Source organism: Enhydra lutris, unplaced genomic scaffold (assembly GCF_002288905.1).
Source record: "Enhydra lutris kenyoni isolate GAN:26980312 unplaced genomic scaffold, ASM228890v2 scaffoldscaffold10, whole genome shotgun sequence".
NCBI lineage: Eukaryota > Metazoa > Chordata > Mammalia > Carnivora > Mustelidae > Enhydra > Enhydra lutris.
Genome location: NW_019154094.1, coordinates 12400775 through 12423059, shown reverse-complemented (window position 1 = coordinate 12423059; position 22285 = coordinate 12400775). Strand labels below are relative to the sequence as shown.

Sequence of the window (22285 nt, the reverse complement as noted above, 5' to 3'; positions counted from 1 at the left end):
TAGCAATGTATTCTTGGAAGCTTTTCATTTTGTTTTCGTTTTGTTTTGTGGTTTTTTTAAACCAATTTTCATGTCTAACAGTGTAAAAGCTAAAAACTAAACTATATATATATATATATATATATATATATATATATGTCCATCTTTTCATAATTGGATTCTGGTTCTTACCTTGCTTTTATCCTTATTATAAAATACTATGAAAGTTCCAATTTATATGAAAATGGGATGAAACTTGAACATTTTTTCCAGATATACAAGTAAACACACATTATGAGTTTGTTTAAAATTAACCAATTAACTTTTTCAAACAAGAAAGGTGAATAGCATCCTGCTTCTGCACGGAACTCCATGGTCCCCCACCAATCCATACGGGTTTGCAGTCCTTCTGTGCTGTTCTGCCAGCCCTCCTGCCATTGGGGAGCCATGCCCTTTGAATCTGGGGGTCTTGCATGCCTATACTAATGGTCTCAAACACAGTGTTGGAGAGGGCCATGGGTGAGGGTTTGGCCAAGACTCACATGGATATGAAACAGGCAAACTACACCTTCTTCGTCAGCTGATCTGGACTGCCACCAATCTACCCACACAGAACTACAGTGGGGAAAAAAGTATGGGGCTCTGTGATCATCATTCTGGTTCGGCAACATGTTGTGACTCTGATCTCCAGAGTTCTAGTGCACGGGTCATGGGAGAGCTGTAGTAGCTAGACTCGTTCTGGTTTCTTCCTCCCTGGATTTATTCACAGAGTGGATCTGCTAATTTAAGTGGCAGCTACCATCTTACAGACTTGGTGTAGGCAATCACAACAGCCCCAGCTCAGGGACGCTTATAAAAGATGTCTGTACATGTTCCTATAAAACAGTAAATGATAAGGGGAGGAAACGGGGTTATCAAAACAAGATACAATAATTCACACACAGAGCAAGTAAAGGTAAAAGCAAATGAGTCATAAACCAGAACCAAATGTAAATAGTTACCACCTCTCAGTTTCACACTTGATTTGCACGGATTTTGTTGGTTATATAACTGTAATGGAACAGAAAAATCACTAGACCTAGAGTCCTATGAAAACAGCAGCTTTGCAAACTTTCAATTTTCTATTTTCAATGACAGTTAATTCAACATTTCAAAGTACAGAAGTTAAATGAGGCGAAGAATGATAAATGATGTCCCACGATTGCTGAAATCTGATTACCCAGAGATAAGAATGGGCCAGATTCTACTTGCACAAGTTTGGACCTAAAGCATGAGACCAATGAAAGAAAGAAGGGGAGGGGGGAAAAAAAAGCAAAAAGGGAAGAAAAACTTTAGGGAAATGAATGCTTCCATTTATTCCTCCTAAATATAATATAAACAAGGACACAAAGAATATGCAAATGGATTCCGGATCCCATGGACACTCGGGGGGGATATTAATAAGCCAGTTCCATCCTGAAAGAAAACCCCCAAATCGACCTCCATTTAAGAAGCTAATTTATGCACTCCTGAGTCCTCATACAAGTTAAGCAGCCCAGAGTATCACAGCAGGCATAGAACAACAGACCTGAGCCCTGCTGTGTTTGTTCAAGGAGGTAAGTTAGCTATTCCTAACAGGAAACAAAACATGTCGTCGGGCTATTAAACAGGGGTCGTTTTGCCATACTGTGCAGCCCTGAATGCATCAATTGCTGTCCCAAACAGGATTAGAGATGTGGTTTTCTTTAACTATGGTTTTGAGAAAAATGCTTATGCTGCTCAAAATTCTCAAACTGATATTAACTAATCTAGTGCCGGGCCAGACAGAGCACTCTCGAAACCTCCATGGAACGGTCTCGGGCGTACTCCAAAGTTGTGGGAAGGCAGCACAACAGAAAGGAGAGGGGGTCCCAATGGGGGTGGGAGGGGAAGTTAACACCTGTACACAGCGAAATTTGGAATTCCCCCAAGAGTGTTTTTGCCTTTAAGTATGCAAGGTCCCACTCCACAGTGATTAACTGTGTGGTGAACAACCCAGGTTTCGTTCCCATAGACAAAACCCATCTGAATGAATATGCAGTTTGAAAAAATGGATTATTTGGGCCAAGAATGGCAACTGAATGTAGGCTTGTAAATGGCTTTGGGTAATTCTGCTGTGTCATTATCATAAAATGGGATCTCCCAGATATTTCTGTAGAAGCCAAGAAGTTCCATGTGAGGAAAAAAAAAAAAAAGGGGCAAACCTATCTTACATATGGACCTTTCTTCATGGTTCAGTGTAGGACAATCAAGCCCCTGGAGAAAGTGGGGCAATTTCCACTATAAAGAACAGACTTGTGATGGCTTGAGGGCATCAGGTCTGTATTGCTCTGTGGTTTTTAACCAAAATTTCAGGACACTTCGCTGCATTTGGTGAAAATATTTAATACCGATTAGGCATATCACCAGTTAGTGTTATCCCAATGTGATAGCAAGGATTGAAATTTATAGACTCTAGAAAGGAATCACAGTAAAAACAAAATGAAATTCTTTTTGCAAACCATTGTTCTAGAGTGTAGTCATAAGTTAGAAGATAAGTTTTGAAAGACCCTCAAAATATCAGAATTATGAAAACCATAACTTCTGGCCAACCATCATTAATGACTACCATACATATGAGGGATACCCAAATGGGACATTTTTAGTGATAGATCAGCTAAGAGATTAAAGTAAGCATGTTTACAGAGACATAACTATTTAAAATATTTATGGAGAAAACAGTTGCAGATGATACCAAGAGATTCCAACAAAAACACAGTGCAAATGCAGACACCATATGGTCCAATGTATGCACCCATGACCTCATGTGAAAAGCAGGCCAAAGACATAACAGCTGGAGATGCCTCCCTTTTACCCCTGGAACAACAACTCTTGGATTTGGAAGGGGCTCATCATAATCATGTCCATGGCTGGGTGAAATCTATGGGTAACGTCAAAGACTTTGGGAAGAAAGTTCTCAAAACAGTTGTCCCTGGAAGCCTTTGCTTTGTTGGGGTTTCAAGCATTTCCCTCTGACTCCACGTAAAAGGTGAAGTCAGGTAACACAGAGTTTTTCATGAACCAGAGAAGCATCACGTATCTTCCCAGCACTTTTGCTGTCTCCTGATTATTCATTAGGCCTGAGTCAGAACCACAAATCACTGCAGACCCCCCAGACTACCACATCCCATGGGATCTGCTCATATGTTCTCTTGATTGCTGCTCGAAAGCATCAGAAGCCAAGACACAAAAATAGCCGTGGAAACTCTTAAGTTTTATGAGTGTTTAGCATATGGCAGGTTCTATTCTCATAACACAACTGGCAAACTAGTCTATTGTTCCTGTTAAATGAAGAGAATCCTAAAGATTCAAGAAGTCAATTAACTTGCCCATGGTCACAAATGGATGGAGCTGGGATGCCACCCGCCATGTTCCTTGCTGGTCAACCAGCAGGACAATGAGTTTGAGGCGGGGTGGGGGGTGGTGGTGGTGCTGATGCTCGTAGGAACCTATCTTTCCAGAAGAGTGTTCTGCAAATGTCACTGAAGTAACACTGGGGATGGAGAAGAGAAGGATGGAGATGAGTGAGAGGCACATACACTCATCTACCAGCCACTGAGACTAGCTGTCCTGAGGTGAGGTGCCTTCCACCTGCACTGAGACCCACCTTAGCTGCCCTCCACCTTCCAGCTCAGATCCCCAAGGTTTATTATGTTTAAACTCCTTCTCCAAAGAGCTGAATTGCCCAGAAATGACTCCAAGGAGTTCTGAGACCATTTCATGCAGGGCTCTTAATAATTTTTAAGGTAAGTACCTTTCTCTGTTTTAATAAAAAGACAGTTTGTATCCCTGGTGAGGAATTGCGGGGGGTGGGGAGCAGAGCTATTCCTTGTGACAGAGGGCTGCGCAGCAAGTCCTTGAACAGCCCAACGTCTTTTGCAAAGGCACTGGGGCATCCTCCTCAATTCCAAACTTTCTACATGTATGGCACGTGATGTGAGTGACAGGAGGGAAGAGAGCAGGGAGCCAAGTGCTACTGAAGAACCATATGTCCCAGCAACCTTTGTTCTTACCATATTCCTGTGTTGGTTTGTTTTGAACCTTGTTTTAAAAATCCCATGGCTGATGGCACCTCAAATTCATGAGGAATCTTCTACGACAGAGTGCTTCTGTATATGGATCAGTGGAAACTTGATGAATAAATGCCAGTACGTTGAGGCTGGTCCAGTTTTAGGCACTGAATTCGTTAAGTCTCTTTACAAAGAAATTTCAAATATGGGCAATTAAGAAAGCATGACCTATTAAAGATGCCGATCCTTCCAGATAATGCGGAATTCTGACCATATATTTACTCTGGAAGCTGTTGTTCTCCTCAAATCCTTTAACTTTTAATGAAGTGTTCAGTCTTTTTGTGATGCCACTGAAGTGTAATCAAACATTACCACAAGCCAAGTCACACACTAGCATGTCTCGCCTTGTTTAAATATCTCAAATATATTTGAGTAATTGTGTAATGATTTCTAGGCCTCTGGTTGTCCATATGGTCTGAACAGACTGTCTTTTGTAGAGCAGTTGTGCTATCTCTCTCAACGGGAAGGAATCAAATCATCTTTGCTCCAGACTGGAAAGCTTGGGAGGTACTGCTTACATTTCCGGGAGGTGCCTTACCTCAACTCTTGAAACCAAACCAACCCACATCTGGCCCCCAGAAATCACTGTGTCTTCTGGAAATCTTGCTTGTGTTTGTGAACTATCCCAGAACAAGTCAGCAGGCATCATGTGTCATGTTTTCTTCCGTAACTGTCCTTAGGATATAATGACATGCCATGGGGACGACACGGCAAAGCCAGCAGGGCAATCACATGGACTCTTACTAGACAGAGAACATTCTACATGGTGAAACCAGATCATCTCAGACAGACAATGAGGACCAGTGAAAGGGTCTGGCTTTGGCAAGAATTTGCTCTAATGCTCTCCAGGTGGTACAGGCAATGAGACAAGCAAAGGAGCTATTGATTTTGCAATTAATGAAGCCCACACGAGTCTTCAGAGATTTGACTCAACAGCCCAGCATCTAAACTTAGTCACCGGGTCTCACAAATTATTCACATTAGCTGTATCCCTAGGAAAAAACCTCAGGGAAGACCTGGAATGCTGTGTTTGAAGAAATGTGCTGAACTTACTCTTGACCTATTATTTGAGAATTCTTAGCAAAATGTTTGGGTGCAGAGTTGTCCCCAAACTACTGGCCACAAGAGGTTTCTTTGATGGGACAAACTTGGCAGGGAGACAGTGGACAGATGAGTCTGGTGGCCTTTCTGCTCCTGCCCAACCTCAGGCTTTTGAAATCTTAAGAGGAAAACCATTTCACTGGTCATGAACAGCACTGAATGCACAAAATCATGGAGACATGCACAGTTCGCGGGTTCTGGGGGTGACCGCAACGTGACGGAAAACAGTTTACCTTTTGTGCCTGAGGGAGCTGAAAAACAACAGGAAAACAAGCAAAAAGAAAAGAAAAAGGCAATCATTACATTAAAAAGTCAAGATTAACTGGAAAACTTCATTTGATCACCATTGGCAAATGGAAAAACCAAAACTGGGAGAAAAACGAGGGAAATAAAACTAAAGCCGGGTCATTTCCCCCAAATTATGCTATGGTGCTGATTATTCAACCTGCTGTCTGTATCTGTAGTCTCAACACACAATCCGTGAGCACATGTTTTGGGAATCACCACGCCCATGCTGGCAGTTTGGCAACTTCCCGCAACGCTCGACCTGAAGCTCTTCTGTTCAGGGGCCCCAAACACTCATTTCGAAGACCCAGTTCCTCCTTCTTGCACACCATTGGTTTCCTAGTAGAGGAGGATGGCCTGGAGACACCTGCAGTTGTCACAACTGGTGAGGGGAGGGAGCGAGAGCTATTGGCTTCTAGTGGGTAAAGACCAGGGTTGCTTCTACACCTTACAATGCAGGGGACAGTCCCCGCAGGAAAGAATTACCCGGCCCACATGCCGATTGTGCCAAAGTTGAGAAACCCTTCTGTACATAAAGGTAAGACCATTCAAAGAGTGTTCTGTTTTTAAAGTCATTTTTTCTTGCTTTGTAGCACATTAACTGTTCTTTTTATCGGTGCTTAAGAAAGCATGCACAAGGGTTTGTGCATTTGAAATAAAGCCGATATTCGAAGAACAACGAAAAGGCAGTCAGTTAATCCATAAAATAAGACATAATAGCTTTCCCAATGGTACAGGCAAGAAACTGAAATTATAGGTATGTGGGAAAAGATGAACATTTATGAGACATACTTGTCTATTTTTCAACCTTGAGACTATTAGGCTGTGGCTTAATGCCATTGTATTTGTGCCTGCCATGAAAGCATGCAGTGTTTTGAAAAGCATTTTTCTAATCTGAAATGGAAATTCCATTATCCATGTATTAAGTACCAAATCTAGGAGTTACATCATTTTCAAGACTGACTTCTCATTGTAGAGACTAACATTTATTGTGTGTGAACTCATCACCAGGCACCGTTTAAAGCCTTTTGTTTGCATTACCCCAGCAAATCCAAGCAACTCGATAGAGCTGCCCTCATTATCTTCATTTTATAGATGAAAAATAAAATGGAACTTAGAGGGTTAAGTAATTATATAATGTTCCATAGATAATAAGTTGTAGAGCTGGGATGCCTTAGAAGGTGCAAATTCAACCAAACACACAGTAAAGGCCACGAGCACTAGGAAACTAGCAGACTTTTCTGTCTCTCTGGAGTTTATAACATTGGAAGTGCTGGAAGATGCAAGATAACTAAACCAGATATTTTGGGGGCCCGTTTGAACCTTTTGCCTTTCCCATTCATTTAGCCCCGGGAAGAATGTTCTCTCTTCATATACACTAAGTAAGCCCAGGGCTTCCTAAGGCCCTGAACCTGTGGACAGAGTCCAGCAAAGGGCAGAAGGGATAGACCCAAGCCAACAAAATGCCTTGATTCTCAGAGACAACTCCAGAATAATTTGGAGAATATCCATGAAGGGCAGACCCAATCTCTCCAACACTTGTTTTTCAAGCAATTTTATCCCAAAATGTCTCCCAATTTAAGGAAACAGGAACAGTACAAGCATGCTTTTCTGATTCTTTCATTCTAGTCAAGGTTATGGTGACCACTACTCAAAAAGGAAGCCTGTGAGTTCCTCCAGTGCTTCTTTTTAAAAAAGATTTTATTTATTTATTTGACAGACAGAGATCACAAGTAGGCTGAGAGGCAGGCAGAGAGAGGGGAGGAAGCAGGCTCCCTGCTGAGCAGAGAGCCCCATGTGGGGCTTGATCCCAGGACCCTGAGATCATGACCTGAGCTGAAGACAGAGGCTTTAACCCACTGAGCCACCCAGGCGCCTCTCCTCTAGTGCTTCTTAAGAGTTCAGAAAATATGTATCAAGAGGTGAGAAATCCAGCCTAAAATGAGGGATCACTTCAAGATCTCTTAAATAGTAAACATTTTTTTCATACGACAGAAAAGAAATGTTAGAGACACAAACATTAAGGGAATGATAAATGCACGTTTCCTTAGGAAAGCATTTGTGTTGAATCACAGCTTGTCATCTGAAATACGGGGGGGGGGGCACTGAGAATTACAAATGTTTGATGAACTGTAAAATAAATACCCAGGTTCAGTCCTGCACAAACTGCCGGACTCGACAGGCCCCTGAAAGGAGAGCTACCCTTTCTCTCTCTTTCTGGAAGCTTCATCTCAGTCAAGCCGGAAACATCTCTTTTTGACTCACCCATTTAAGCACATGAGAAGGAAAATGAGAGACTAGGCCTTTGTGGTGATGTCCTTGTCCTCAAACTCTCCACAAAACATATATTTTCCTCAAGAAATAACTCATGAGAACAAAGAATCACTTTCCTATCGGAGCTCTGAAGGAACAGAAATTACAGCTTGCAGTGCCCTCAACAGGTTGGACCTCTGAGAAGGAGCTTCAGAATAGAACACAGCAAATTTAGATCAGATCGCTAGCAGCCACAGACACTACTGCTTGGGGGCCGGCTCTCCTGATGACACACCATCCACCCAATGGCCACCAACGGTGTCCACGAGCCTGAGCTGGGAACCTGACCGGCTGGACACTTGAGGGCCTTTGGCTGGGGTCTTGAGCCATGTGCCTTCCAGCCTTCGGCCAGATGCTTGTCTGTAAAAAGGGATGGTGGAGGGAGGGCTGGGAAATGGGCCAAATCTTGAATGGCCAATGGATTTTGTCTTGAGAGCCAAGTCTAACTGATTAGTTATGGCTGTCTGGAGGGCTGTGTTGAGAAGGATTCTGAAGTTATGTCTGAGTTTTGTTGGAAAGAATTTAAGAGCCACATAGCAATGTCCTTTGTGGGCTAAAAACCAAGGAATTGCAGACCCTATCACTGGACATGATGATCTCTCAAGGTCTTCCTGTACTTTTTCTTGGTAGTTCTGAGCACATCTGTGATTTCTATGTCATTTATTTGTTTCATGTCTCTCCCCTGCTGGGTCACAAGCTCCACGAGGGCGGGAGGGTATTTCCGTTGTGTGTAAGTCTACGAAGTTCTCTAAGCTGTGCCTGTAACTGGTGTCTGCCTCGCTGAAGAAGGTACCTTGTTACTAGGGAGTGCCCATGCTAGGGAAAGAGAATTGGGCAAAACACCTTGAATCCACACACCTCCACAAACACACCATGTTGAGAACCCAAGCTGACAGCTGTCAAGAGAAAAAGAAATGTCTCTGACCGAAGGATGGACATGAATTCTCAGATTCCCACGTCTGACATGGATGTCTATATATGGGCAGACCGTCTCATGGACCCAGGGATGCACATAAAACCAGCCTGGGAACTTCCCTAAGCTGAGGCAACGTCTCTTTCACAAAAGCCACCTTGGCATGGTTAACCAGGCTCCCTATCTCTGGACCTGTTTCTTCACACTATAGAAGGGTCTGCGTGGGCAGCTTCAGGTTCCTTCCAGGCTCAACAGCCCCAAGTTGCACTATTCTCTATCCATGTGCACACCCTCCAGTAACTTTTTAAAAGGAAGGGTAAAGGAAGAAATAAGTAGTGGTAGGCTCTGGACTCCCACATTCCTGAAGAAAAGCTGGGCGCTGGACGCCTCCATGAGATACCTGACACTTGAAGTGGAAAAACTGAGAAAGTGTCAATCGGAAGAGAATGGAGAGGGGAGGTGATGAAGATGAAGACGACAGTAAAAACAGCACAAGCCACTCTTCAGTGGACACTCTCAATGGACCAGGGACTTCGCTAAGCGCTTTTCATCTTGAGGGATGTTGGTTCTCACAGCAGACCTCCAGGTTAGACAATAGTATCATCCCATTTATAGATGAGGAAACGGATAATAGAATAGCTAAGTACCTTGCCAAGGTCACTGAGGCAGGAAATGCTTGAGCTGAGGGTCAAAGTCAAGCCTCTCGGCAGCCCCACCTCTCCTCTAACCATCAGGCTCAAGGTGCCGCTCCTCCTGCAGACCAAGGGCACTAGCACCAACCCAAGCTCCTGAAGGACTTGGGGACTTCTCAGGCCATTCCATCTGGGCATCTCCCATACTGGAAAGGAGAATGAGAAATCCCAGCACCACCCTTCGTGGGAGAGTCTGGATGGAGACAGAAAATCCAGCTTACCACAGTTCTTGGCATGTGGTGCATGATGTAACCATGTAGCATAAATATTTACCATGCCCTCTCCTGTCACAGACATTTGCGCTTACTCTCTCCTCATTCTGGGACTCTCCCTCATACCCCTCCCTGCTTGCCTAGCAAATGCCTACTTCTCTGGTCAGTTATCATTGCCTCAGAAAAGCCTTGTCTGACCTCTTGTATCATATGCCCTCATCACATGCCCTCATAAAACCACATGCCTCCCATTCATGGTATAGTGACTCCTCCTTGTGGTAGCTGTCATTCTGCCCTTCTTTTTTTGGTAATAGGAACCAAACTTTTAGCCAGGATAGCTAAATGACCCTGTTCAAGTTTGGTGTGGCTAAGTGGTTCAGCTGTGCTCAGTGAGATATTCATGGATGTGGCTTTTCCAGATAGTGTCTTTAAAAGGATTCCCTCCATTCTGCTGCCAGTAAGGTACCTGTGATGGCTGGTGATCCAGCAGTCATTCTGGGCTATGAGGTTATCTTGAGGATGAAAACCACACACTAGGATAGTGAGGACAGCAGTAATGCCAGGTAATTATAACAGCTATGGCCAGCTATCCACCATTCTAACTACTTCACCTATGTTACTTTATTGAAAACTCACAGGAACCTTATTAGGTAAGTTCTATTATTACCTCAGTTTTATAGATGATGGAACTACAACATCACATGGCCAGAAAACAGTAAAGATAGGATTTAAGAAGGGAGACCAGTAGGAAGGGCAGTGAATAATCCAGATGAGAAATAATGGAGAACCAAATCGGGGTGCTGGTGGTGGAGGTGATGGGCAGTGGTCTGACCTTAGATCTATTTCAGAGTAGACTCGATAGAGAGTGATATGGTAATAAGAAAGGAGAGACATCAAGAGTGCATCCACGGGTTTCTGTCCATGCGAATGCAAAAATGGAACAGCCATTTACTGAAAAGAGAAAGACAAAAGGGGGAGAATATTTGAGGGAAGTTCTCCAGAGTTGGGTTTTGTCTACAACTGACAATTTTGGGATGTCTCTTAGCCTTGCAGGCAGAAGCGCAGGGTGGGGAGCATGGTCACTGTCAGTATTCTGACGAGGTCACTCAGGGAGTGCACACAGATAGTGGAGAGCTTGTGTCAGGGACAGAACAGGAACATCCCACCAAGTAGAGGTCTGGAAGCTGAAGGGAGCCAGTGAGAAGAGCTGTGAGGAGCCAGAGGGGAAGTGGGAGATGGGAGAGCCCTGAGTCCCTGACGCTCAATAAAAGTTCTTCTAAGTGAGACAGTGCCTCCACCAAGGGAAGGGCGTGCTTTTGTTTTAACTATCCTTGTTCACTTCATTTCTATCTCAGAGTTTTGCTCAGAGTCATGGGGGCAACGGAGGGGACATCCAGCCATCACTCTCGCTCAATGAAGTTCCAGAGTTGAATGGACTCCTTTTCAAAAATAAAACTCCAATTAAAGAACTATTGATCAAAACAACACATTCCACTGTGAAATATGTAAAGACCAAATGGGAAACAAAGTATTTTCCTGCCAACTGTGTTTAAAAAAAAAAAAAAAAAAGAAAAGAAAAAGAAAAAAAAGAAAAAGAAAAAGGCAAAAAACCCTAAAAGCCTGGTCTACATATGTTTATTCCATTTGTAAAACTGGCCCTTTGCCTCAGGCCTTATGAATGAGCGATAAATCCCTGCTCTGCAAAGTTTCCTTGTGTTCATTTATTTTTCTTGTGCGTGTTTGCATTTACAATCTTCCATTCTTCTTCATTAAGCAATGTGGATAAAGATCCTTATTCCTCGTATGTATCAAGGAAGTTCTGCTAATTGGCTCAAACTCAAAAACCTGCACACCAAGGATGGAAGGGCTCTGATGAGCTGAGGTTCGGCTGTGTAGTTTCTGTCCCACATCCAGCCGCTTCTGCCACCCATGCCAAGCCACCGCCGTGGCTCTCCCGTCCCCTCGCTCCAACTCCTCCCCCCAGCCCCATCTCTATACTATATCCAGAATAATTTAAACGTATAAACCTGGTACTCTGTCAGCCCTCGCTTGCCCCAGAGGCTGTGTGTGGCTATTTTCTCTGGTGGCCTAATGCTCTGTCCCTTGGCCATGCCAATTCCCTGACACCCCCAACAAGCTTGGCCTCACCAATTCTTACCCATCTGTCCGACGGCAGCTCTGGTGGCCGCTCCCCTGACTGAAGGCCCTGTCTCAACCAAGCATCTTTCTATGACTTCATCTTGTTGATTCCTGCCTTAGCATGTATCACCTTCTGGAATCTTCCTGTTGACATTTTAATTACCTCTCCACATAAGAATTTAAGATTCATCCAGGACCCATATCTACTGTATTCATGGCTTGATCACCACAGACTACACCTGTACGGTAACTGGCCTTTGTTAATCATTTAGTACCTATTTGTTGGAGGGATAGAGGAAGGAAAGAAGGAAGGAAAGAAAGAAGGAAGGAAGGGGGAGAGGAAAAAGGAGAGAAGGAAAGGGAGCGGGAAGGAAGGGGTGAAGCGGGGAGAGCCTTAGAGTCTGGTAGGCCAGGTTTCAAATCCTCCCTCTACCAGTTCCTAGCTGTGAAGACTTGGGCAATAATATATTATCTTAGGGCTCTGGATTTCTCATCTGTGAGACTGTAATGGTAACACTACTACAAGGAATTCATGGGAGGATTACATGAGATAAATACCTGTTGAGAACCTACAACAGCCACTGCCCCATAATGTTACTCTTTTTACCCCTTGACCTTGACCTTGTAACCTCTGCGGTTTTCAGAGTGGGCCCCAATCTTACAGTATATGAGAGATTACACTAATAACCAAGTACCTCATGGTCCACAAACGAGCCCACGGGCCTGGAGTCACAGTCTTCCCCCAGTGGGCCGTCGCTTCTTCACAGTGGTTATGTGGAGGAGTGACAAAGCCTGGAGGAGGTGTCTTATGCAGTATGTAACTCTTACAATGGATTGCGTCTCTTTGCTCTCAACATAAGCCCCTTCTTTTTGTAGTAGTTCCCACGTTTTGGGTAAGGCTCTGTTCCAAGCTCCTTGATGTGGACAGTGCCAAGACCTAAGCCAACCAACTCATTGCTCTCCCCTGGCTACAACAAATGGCTAAGAATGGACATGTGACATAAACTGATCTAGTGAGGACTTTTATAGGAGTAATCAATAATTACATCCCTCTTCCCATGTCTCTCCTCTTCCCTCTCCTCTCTCAACTAGAGTCTGAGGGGGATGCACCTCTGGGAACAGTGCACCCAATGGGACCGGAGAGTAAGGCCAACAGTATGAAAGGTGGGAGTTATAGGGGCAGAACTCAGGGCCCATGGCATCATTTAAGCCCCATGTCCATTCAGGGGACTTAGCTTCTAGTGGCTTCCAGCTTAGTAGAAGCCATAGGGACAACCTAAGAGACTGGGGTTCTCATTATTCCCATAGATACATGTAGCTGGTCATCTCTAGGATACACCACGGCTGCTCATGACTAGATTTTACTTGCACAAATCAAGGGATTCCTCAGAAAGTTCTGTATTTTTGCTCAGCTTCAAAAATTCTCAGGAGTAACTGCCTCAAAAGATTTCCGATGGCATACTTGAAAGTTCCTCACAAAAACACGGCATCATGTTTTGATCTTTATGACAATGTTAGATGAGTCAAGAAACAAAATGGTGTCTCTTTGTGTCATTGTCCTGCTCCTCAGAATCTCCTCCTCCCCTGGCTTTCAGTTAGTCTACTTCCTCTACTTCTTACATTTTTTATAGTCTTACTTCCTCTACTTCTCTTCCTCCTGAAATGTGGGCACACTTCTGCTCATTCTACAATCCCCTCAGTGAGGCCACCCCTCCGGGCTCATGGCTTCAACTCATGGTGGTGCTCCCCTGCTCATGGTGGTGGTGAGAGGGGAGAGGGTGGGAAGGAGGACAGTGGTAGATGTAGACAACCCTGCAGACTGAAGACAGGAATAAAAAGAGGGTCAATAAGAAAAATAAACATAACCGATTTTCCTATTCAAGTTCCCATTGGAATTTTTGCTTCACATCCTGGAAGTCCTTCAAGCCCTGTTAGAAGGACTCACAGGGAGAATGATTATCTCCGTAATCCAAATTACGTTGCTTTTGTCAGTTTGAGTGTTCTTTGATCTGACCACATGCAATTTATTAATGATTTCTCAATATCTAATTTGGCATACAAATAGAATTTTAACTTATTTTTCCAGTAGTGCGTTTAAAAGCAAAAAAAAAAAAAAAAGTATGGATAAAAAAACCTTTCTTTGCAAAACACTTTCTTTTTAAAATTTTTTTTTTTTTTTTTTTTTTTTTTTTTTTTGATTTTTATTTATTTATTTGACAGACAGATCTCAAGTAGGCAGAGAGGCAGGCAGAGAGAGAGAGAGAGAGGAGGAAGCAGGCTCCACGCTGAGCAGAGAGCCCGATGTGGGGCTCGATCCCAGGACCCTGGGATCATGACCCGAGCAGAAGGCAGAGGCTTTAATCCACTGAGCCACTCAGGCGCCCCCAAAATGTTTCTTTAAAACAAAAATCATATCAGTAATGCATGTTCCCTGGAGAAAATCAGATGTAGAAGGGAGGCAAAGGAGAATTTAAGGCCACCTCTGATACTAGCATCCATTCGTCCCCCTGACATCCACTGTTGTCCTCAGTTAATATTATGTTAAATGACTACACAGTATTCCAGTATTAGAATATACAATAAATGACTTATGAGCGATGTATGCTGTATTCTCCTTGTCACTAAAGTAAATGATTGCAATAAACATCCTTGTAGTGGACACATGTTTGTAATAAACATCTTTGTAGTAAAACTGTTGCACACACTCTCAACTTTCCAAGAAGCTGAATTATTAGTTAAAGGGCATTGCATATTTCAGTCCATGTGCTTTCTAGAATGCTGTCCTAATTTACACTCTGAGCAGGATTCTCTTTTTCCAATGTTCACTTCACCACCCCTGAGCCAAAGCTATGAATTATCATCTTAAAAAATCTTCCGGTAATTTTTAAAGGTTAGATTATATGGATGAACTTTTTCCATAATTCAAATGAGTTAGAGAGAGAGAGGATAATCAACTTTAAAATCCCCAAATGGCCAAAGGGTTCACTCTGTTGTGGGTCTCCAGATAGCAGTGCGTTGCTTACTATAGACTCGCACCTCTAGGTTATTTAGTGGAAAAGAAGTGGATTGATAACCAAAGGTCATATTTTTTAAACTTAATTTTGGATCAAAAATAAAAAACAAAAACCCACTGTGTTTTTGTTCCAGCAGTAGAGCCCTGCCTAGATGAAAAGCAATCCTGCATAAATTATTCACTTGATGGCAGACATTTTTGGGGACGCTGGAAAATGTGGATTATTAATGGGCAGACCAGAACAATTCTCACATTACATATAGCTAAGGACTATCAGCTGGGGGAAAGCCCCAGACATTTTGCTTGTTATAATGTTCTAAAAATTCTCACAATAAGAAGTCATTTCTCATCAGGCTCGAACTCTGCATTGTATCGGAAAAATAAGTTTCCAATTAAAATTGTCATTCTTCAGCTTTATTTTGTGTGGTCATCTTGCTGAAAAATTATCTGGAGTTCTGGCAATGTGGGGGAGCCCCAGGTCCTGCTGGTTTCCTGTGAGAACATGCACTGGTAGAATCTAAAGGGGATTTGGCGAAGTCCAGATAAAACCACCACCATGATGCATTTGTCTTTGCTGTTTGAAAACCACGTTGGTCCACATGGCAGTCCAGGGACCAGTGCAGATTTAGGAGGATCTGATAGGGAAGGAAGCTCTTTTCTGCAGGATTCATTTTGGAACTATCTGAACAGGAGGCAAACCCACTCAGACCTTCTCCTGAACTCCCACCCTACCAGTGTCACTTTTCAACATTGTGACTGCTTCCAGTTGGATGCTCTAAGCTGCTGGCTTTAATTAAAACTTAATTTGCAAAAATGTTTCATAATTTATGCATGTCATATAATTCCTCTGAGACTGTGAACTTGGAGCCAACTCAGGGCCTTATAAGGAGACACTGTACCGAGAAGGTTGGGGGAGAAAGGGATGTAGGAGAAGAAGTACCAACAGGGGTGCAACACAGGAAGGTAATGATGCTTTCTTTCAGCTTTCCATCACCTGGATCTGCAGCCACCTGGGAGAGATATGGGCCTTGATGTCTGGAAGTGGAGAGCCCATTTGGCAGGTCACAGACTCAGAGAACCAGAAGGGTCAGCAATGGCCAGAATGGTCCTCCAAGGAAGGTCTTACCAGGGGAGATGATGAGCCAAAGAACTTGAAACCCTCCAAAAGAGATGAATGGGTTCCCACTCTCCCCACAAAAGGAGACACTAAAAACCCACAGAGGAAAATTAATGAAAACTCAAGAGTTTGCAATGAAACCATTACTTCACTCAACAGATGTCTTCCAAGAGAGAGTTTGCAGAGATTTGCCGAACTGTTGAACCACAAAGAAGTCTGTGTAGCAACTTAACTAGAAATATTAGGCCTCTAAGAAAGATGACCAGTAGAACCCTCCCCTTAATACACATCCTTTGTTAATTATAAAGTGAATGAATCTCCAGTCACCCTCCGTGTCTCCAGTGGGAAAAAAATCTATATAGACAGAATTTGACACAGAAAAAAATCAAACGAGCCAGGAGAGAAAGTGCACACATATTCTGCATACTCACAAAGGATGGGCCACCGGGTCAATGCCATAGTCTTTAGTGGCCAACCTGGTAAGTTATACATTTACTGACAGATGATCTCTATCTCGGTATCTATAGCTTAAAGGTCCTTCCCTTTCCTGCTGCCTATGAAAACCATTATAACCTATTAAGTAAAAGCAAGAGACTATGCAGTTTATCTATCAAGTTTGTACCTCACAGAAGTGAACACATTAAATAAACATTTGTGGGGAAAGGTATGAGCTGTGGGTGACAGATAATCAATCCTCTGTCGATGTTCTCAATTAGGAAATCCTTCAGGAGACTTCCCACCCTGTGATTCTTGTCTGTAATTCCAGTTCATGAGTTCTTTTCTAGGAAAAAGCTATGAGTATTTCCTTCTGTTTGATGTTGTTTTCACCTTGGTCCATCAATGAATATATTTTATGTTCCCCTGGAAAGAGGAAGAACTGGCAAAGCCATGAGTTGAATGATACTACTTCTCTTTGTGCATCTGAGCACTTTGCAAGTCAAGAGTGGTTACTGTTTACTAACAAGGAGAACTTGCACATGCTGAGGCCTTACTCTAAGCCAGTTAAGGCCTCTGAACACATCGTCCCTCATGAGAAATTCTCACATAACTCCAGGGACCAGATACAGTCACTTACATCCCAAATACGGGGAAAGTAAGACTGACTCCAGACCGTGTTTTCTGACCCAGCGGGATAAACAAGTCATACAATCCAATTAGTCTTTTTTCTAAAAACAAAACAAAACAAAACTAAACAAAAAAACAACAACTTAGAATAACCTATGAATGGTTAATGAAGGGAATCCAATATAAAACTAAAATTTAAGTGGTTTACTTGGCAGTAGAATAGAAGGGAGCTCTGTCCTTCCCTCAAGCCCGCTGACACACTGACTACCACACTACTTCAGGCTTGTTTTGGTCAGACCTAGAAAGGAGGAGACCTATTAATACGCGAGAACTGCTGATCTCTCAAAATACATTTTGCTCTCCACCCCCCAAATCTGGTGGTTGGCAATCTTTAGGCACATTTTGCCAAAAACATGTTCCTATAAGTTTGAAGTCCATGTGTATTAACAGTGGAATTTTTCTCATGGTCTTGATTAGTTTATAATTAAGTCATAAAACTAGAGTAACTCTTATCGGATATCTTTATTTCCTAGTTCTTTTTCTGTTATTACAGGATTTTCTTTCTCTTAGTTAAAAAAGTCAGATCTTACCAGTGACACTTGGGCCCAAATCTCAAAGAGGCTAATATGCTTCGGAAGTTCACTTTAAAACATATACTTCGATGGAATCCAAATGCCAAAACCTGAGCTACAAAATGCTGTCATTTATATTGAATTCATAAGTTAGGGAACATGATCAAGGAACAAAGAAAGAAGCATAAATAGGGTTATCTTGTAATTAAACTGACTAAGTATAGTATTACATTTAAATAATTGTTTCAGTATCATATCCAGTAAACTGTCACTGTCTCAAAAAGTTAAAAAAAGAGAGATTAGCATTATTCTTTGGTACAATAATCTAAACCCAATATGTTTGTTAATTTTGAATATGAATAAATAAGTGAAACAATGTAATTAAATAATCTTGAAGATAAAACAAACTAATCAACTAATCATCATCATCTTTTATTTCTAAATTTCTACTGTGGTCACAATAGAATAACTAGTATTGGATTAGCCCTCTTGACACAAACAAGGAAATAAGTGGACAGAACACACACCAAAAAGTCCTTTTATATTGGTCAACAATCAATACAGACTTCACTTCCTAGAAGGCACAAAACTGAGATGAGATTCATGATAGTCTGCCCGGAGGCGGTTACAAGACCCTAGTGTAGGGAGGCTGAGCCCATGCAAAGCCCTAGTAGCTAGGCTGAATTGAGGAGGAATTAATCAGAGTTTATGGAGGCTGAGGTGACTGAAATTTTCCAAGGAGAGCACTGGAGAGAGAAAGCTCTATAGAGAAAGAGCTCCAGAAATTCAGAGGGAGGACTTCTTGAGTCTTTGATGTAATACTAAAATGATTATGCATAGGGTGAGAGTCCACAAGACTGGGAAAAGCACAATTATAGGGGCCAGGGAGGGTGGGGCAGAGAACTTCAATAAAGCTGTAAGCTAAAAAGAAGTCCACTGAGCTCCAACTATGGCTGGGAATTTACAAGTTCCAACCAGTCAGAATAGAGTTCTCTGTAAAACACCTGGAGCATTTGGTAGGAAGGTTGGTTCCAGGAAGGTTGTTCCTAGGATTACAACTAAACTAGCCGTTAGACTGAAAGATACGCCATACCTGCCTAACCAAAGCTTAAAACAAAGCATTTAAAGGGCCAAGATCATACATAGGTAAATTAACCGGCCACCAGAACAGAACTCAATACTCTTTAAAGGAAGACAACAAATTTAGACACTTACCACAATGCCCACAATCATGAAATCATTATGGCCAACACTTAGTAGAAAAAAATTACTAGATGTAGAAACACGAAAATGTGACTCTTAAGAAGGGAGAACAATCAATCAGTAGAAATATACCCAGAAATGATGCAACTGGAAACCATGACTTTAAATTAATTGGTTATTAAAGATATAGTCAAGAATTTAAAGGGAAACTTTAACATTATGAAGACAGGACTAACAACTAAAAACAAATGCCAAAACTGAGTAAAAAATCAAAACCAAATAAAACCCACATGGTTGAAAATTATTACTTAAAAATTTAAAAAGGGGGTTCACTGGATGGATGGGTTGGGCTCGGTTGCAATTTAGACATTTCAGAAGGAAAGATCAGTGAACCTAAAGATATAGTAATGGAAATCATTGAAATTGAAAGAGAGAAAAAAAGAGGGGAGAGAGAGAGGGAGAAAGGAGCTTTGAAAGAGAATTTTAGTAACCAGTAGGAAAATATCGAGCAAATGAATATATGTGCAACTGAAATTCCAGAATCATGTGCAGTAGGGGAGAGACTGAAAAGAAATGAAAACATAGTGGCTACATATCTCAAATTTGATAAAATTTATAAACATGCCAATTCAAGAAGCTTAATAAACCACAAGCAAGATAATCACATGCCAAAATCCAATGCCAAGGCACAGTACAATAAAATTGCTGAAAATCAATCAAAACAACAAAATCTTAAAAGCAAGCAATAAAAGTACATATATACAGTACAAAAGTAAGAATTATCAATGACTTCCCACCAGAAACAATGCAAGCCAGATGATAGTAGAACTACTGGTTTAAAGTACTGTAATAAAAAAAAAATGTACATTTAAAATTCTATATCCAGTGAAAATATCCTTCCAAAGAAGGGGAAATAAAACATTTCAGACACACACACACACACACACACACACACACACACACACACAAATCTGAGAGAATTCACTGTCAGCAGAGTTGCACTTTAGAAAAGATTTTTTAAAAAGTTCTTCAAGCTGAAGGAAAATGATTCCAGATGCAAGCTTGATTCTATACAAAAGAATAAATGGGACCAGAAATGGAAACTATGTGGGTAAACATGAGATTTTTTTCCTCACTGTTTAATTAACTATTTTAAGCTAAATAAAAAACAATGTATTGTGCGGGGTTTATAGTATACGTAGGAGTAAAAAGCATGATAATAGTAGCACAGAGGACGGAAGGAGAGCATGGGAGTCTACTGTTGTAAGTTGCTTCCCTTATGAGAGAGGGAGATGTGAAAAGTTGAAGATGCAAATTGTTACACTATAGCAACCACTGGAAGGAGCAACTAAGAGGTACAACTTTGCTACTTTTGACTACCCAGAAACCTAAATACCAATTGTCAGCTGTTGATGGAAGCCTTATCAGTCACATAAACAGTTGATTAACACATACTTTGTATGTTGTATGTATTATATTCTGGAGTCTTACAATAAGGCAAGCTAGAGAAAAGAAAATGTTATTAAGGAAATCATAAGGAAAGGAAAATACATTTATGGTACTGTAATGTATTTATTGGGAAAAAGTCTGCATAGAAGTGGACCTGTGCAGTTCAAATCCATGTTGTTCAAGGGCTAAATATGTACATATGTGTGTGTATATTTATGTGTACATATATATGTATATATATACACAAATACATATAATGCATAGCTTTTTAATGAAAATATGGTAGAGTTAAATAAAAAGAAAAATAAGAGATTAGATAGCTATTTCTAATAATATGGTAGACTTAAACCCAAACAATAGATAATTACTTTTTTTAAAAAGATTTTTATTTGTTTACTTGACAGAGAGAGAGATCACAAGCAGGGGGCGGGGGGGGGGGGGGGGGGAAGCAGGGGGGGGGAGGGAAGCAGAGTCCCGACTGAGCAAGAAGCCCAAGGGGGGACTTGAACCAGGACCTAGGATCATTACCTGAGCCGCAGGCAGATGCTTAATGGACTGAGCCACCCAGGTGCCCTGAGATAATTACTTTAAATGTAAATGGATAAGGGGCACCTGGGTGGCTCAGTCCATTAAGCATCCAACTCTTGATTTCACCTCAGATCATGATCTCAGGGTCCGGAGATCAAGAGCCATGTTGCGCTCCATGCTCAGTGGGGAATCTGACTGAGATTCTCTCTCTCTCTGCCTCTGCCCCTATTCCTGTGTGCTCTCTCTCTAAAGTAAATAAATGGAACTTTAAAAAAAAAAAAAGGTAAGTGGATTAAATACACCATTTAAAAAGTAGAAACTGTCAGACTGGATAGAAAGAAAAAGAGATCCAAACGTTTTGCCTACAAAAAATACCTTTTATGTAAAAAGATACGTAGGTTAAAGGTAAAGAAAAAAAGGGAAATATATACCACAATATAAACAAAACAGAACAATAATCATATAAAGTTAGGTGGCTATATTAATATCAAACAAAATAGGCTTCAAGACAAGGAATGTTATAAGAGATAAAAATAGTTCATAATAATAAAATGTCTTATCAAGAAGACATAATGTGTGCTCCTAATAATAAGGCTTCAAAATAAACACTGCAAAATTGGCAGAATCAAAAACTGAAACAGATAAATTTAGAATTTTCACTGGTGGTTTCAACAATCCTCTCAGTAATTGATAGAACAACTAGACAGAAAGTTAGTAAAGATATAAAAGACATGAACAGCATTATCAAATGATTTCTTTTTGATATTGATATTTCTAGAACAAGGGCATAATAACTACAGAATGCACATTCTTTTCAAGGACAAATATGAAATAGTCACCATAGTCCATATGCTGGGCTATAAAATAAGTGTCAAGAATGAAAATTATTGAATAATAGGGTATATTCTCTGAACACAAGAGAATCGAGTTAGAAATCAGTAACAATAATGTATCTAATAAAATCTGGAGGTATTTAGAAAATAACACACTTCTAAATAACTGACATATCACAAAATCCCCTCATCATCACAAGCAATATTAAAAAATATTTTGATCTGAATAAAAATGAACGTCTAACTCTCAAAAGTTGTGATAGGTGGCTCAAGTAGTTCTTAGAAACATACAGCTTCAGATGCAATATGAAAAGTATACTATTAATAGTCAAAGCTTTACCTTAAGAAAGAAAAAGAACAAATTGAACACAATATAATCAGAGGAAAATTTTTTAAAAAACTGAAAAAGAAGAGCAAAATACAATGCAACAGAAAATGAACAAACAGAAGAGTAAAATTGGTGAAACCAAAAGCTGGTTCTTTGAAAGCAGCCCTCCAAAGTTGAAAGATGTAGACCTAGACTGATTACAGATTGCTAATATCGGGAATGAAAGAGGGGACAGTATCATAGATCCTAAATCCATTAAAGGGATAAGAGAATATTATGAAAATCCTTATGCTAATAAATTCAACAACTCAGATGAAGTAGACAGGTTCCTTAAAAAGCAAATGAGCAAAATTAACATAAGAAATATAAAACCTAAAAAGCTGTAGTTCTGTAAAAGAAAATGGATTTGGAATGAA

General features: G+C 41.2%; 1 protein-coding gene across 1 annotated transcript in view; it reads right to left on the bottom strand.

The window, feature by feature from the left end:
• The window catches only part of LOC111144138 (calcium voltage-gated channel auxiliary subunit alpha2delta 3), an 868443-nt gene that overhangs the window by 235364 nt on the left and 610794 nt on the right, over positions 1 to 22285 (bottom strand). The window contains exon 14 of the mRNA XM_022498297.1: positions 5441 to 5458. Within this exon, the coding sequence (XP_022354005.1) occupies positions 5441 to 5458 (18 nt within the window). The remainder of the gene's footprint in view (positions 1 to 5440; positions 5459 to 22285) is intronic.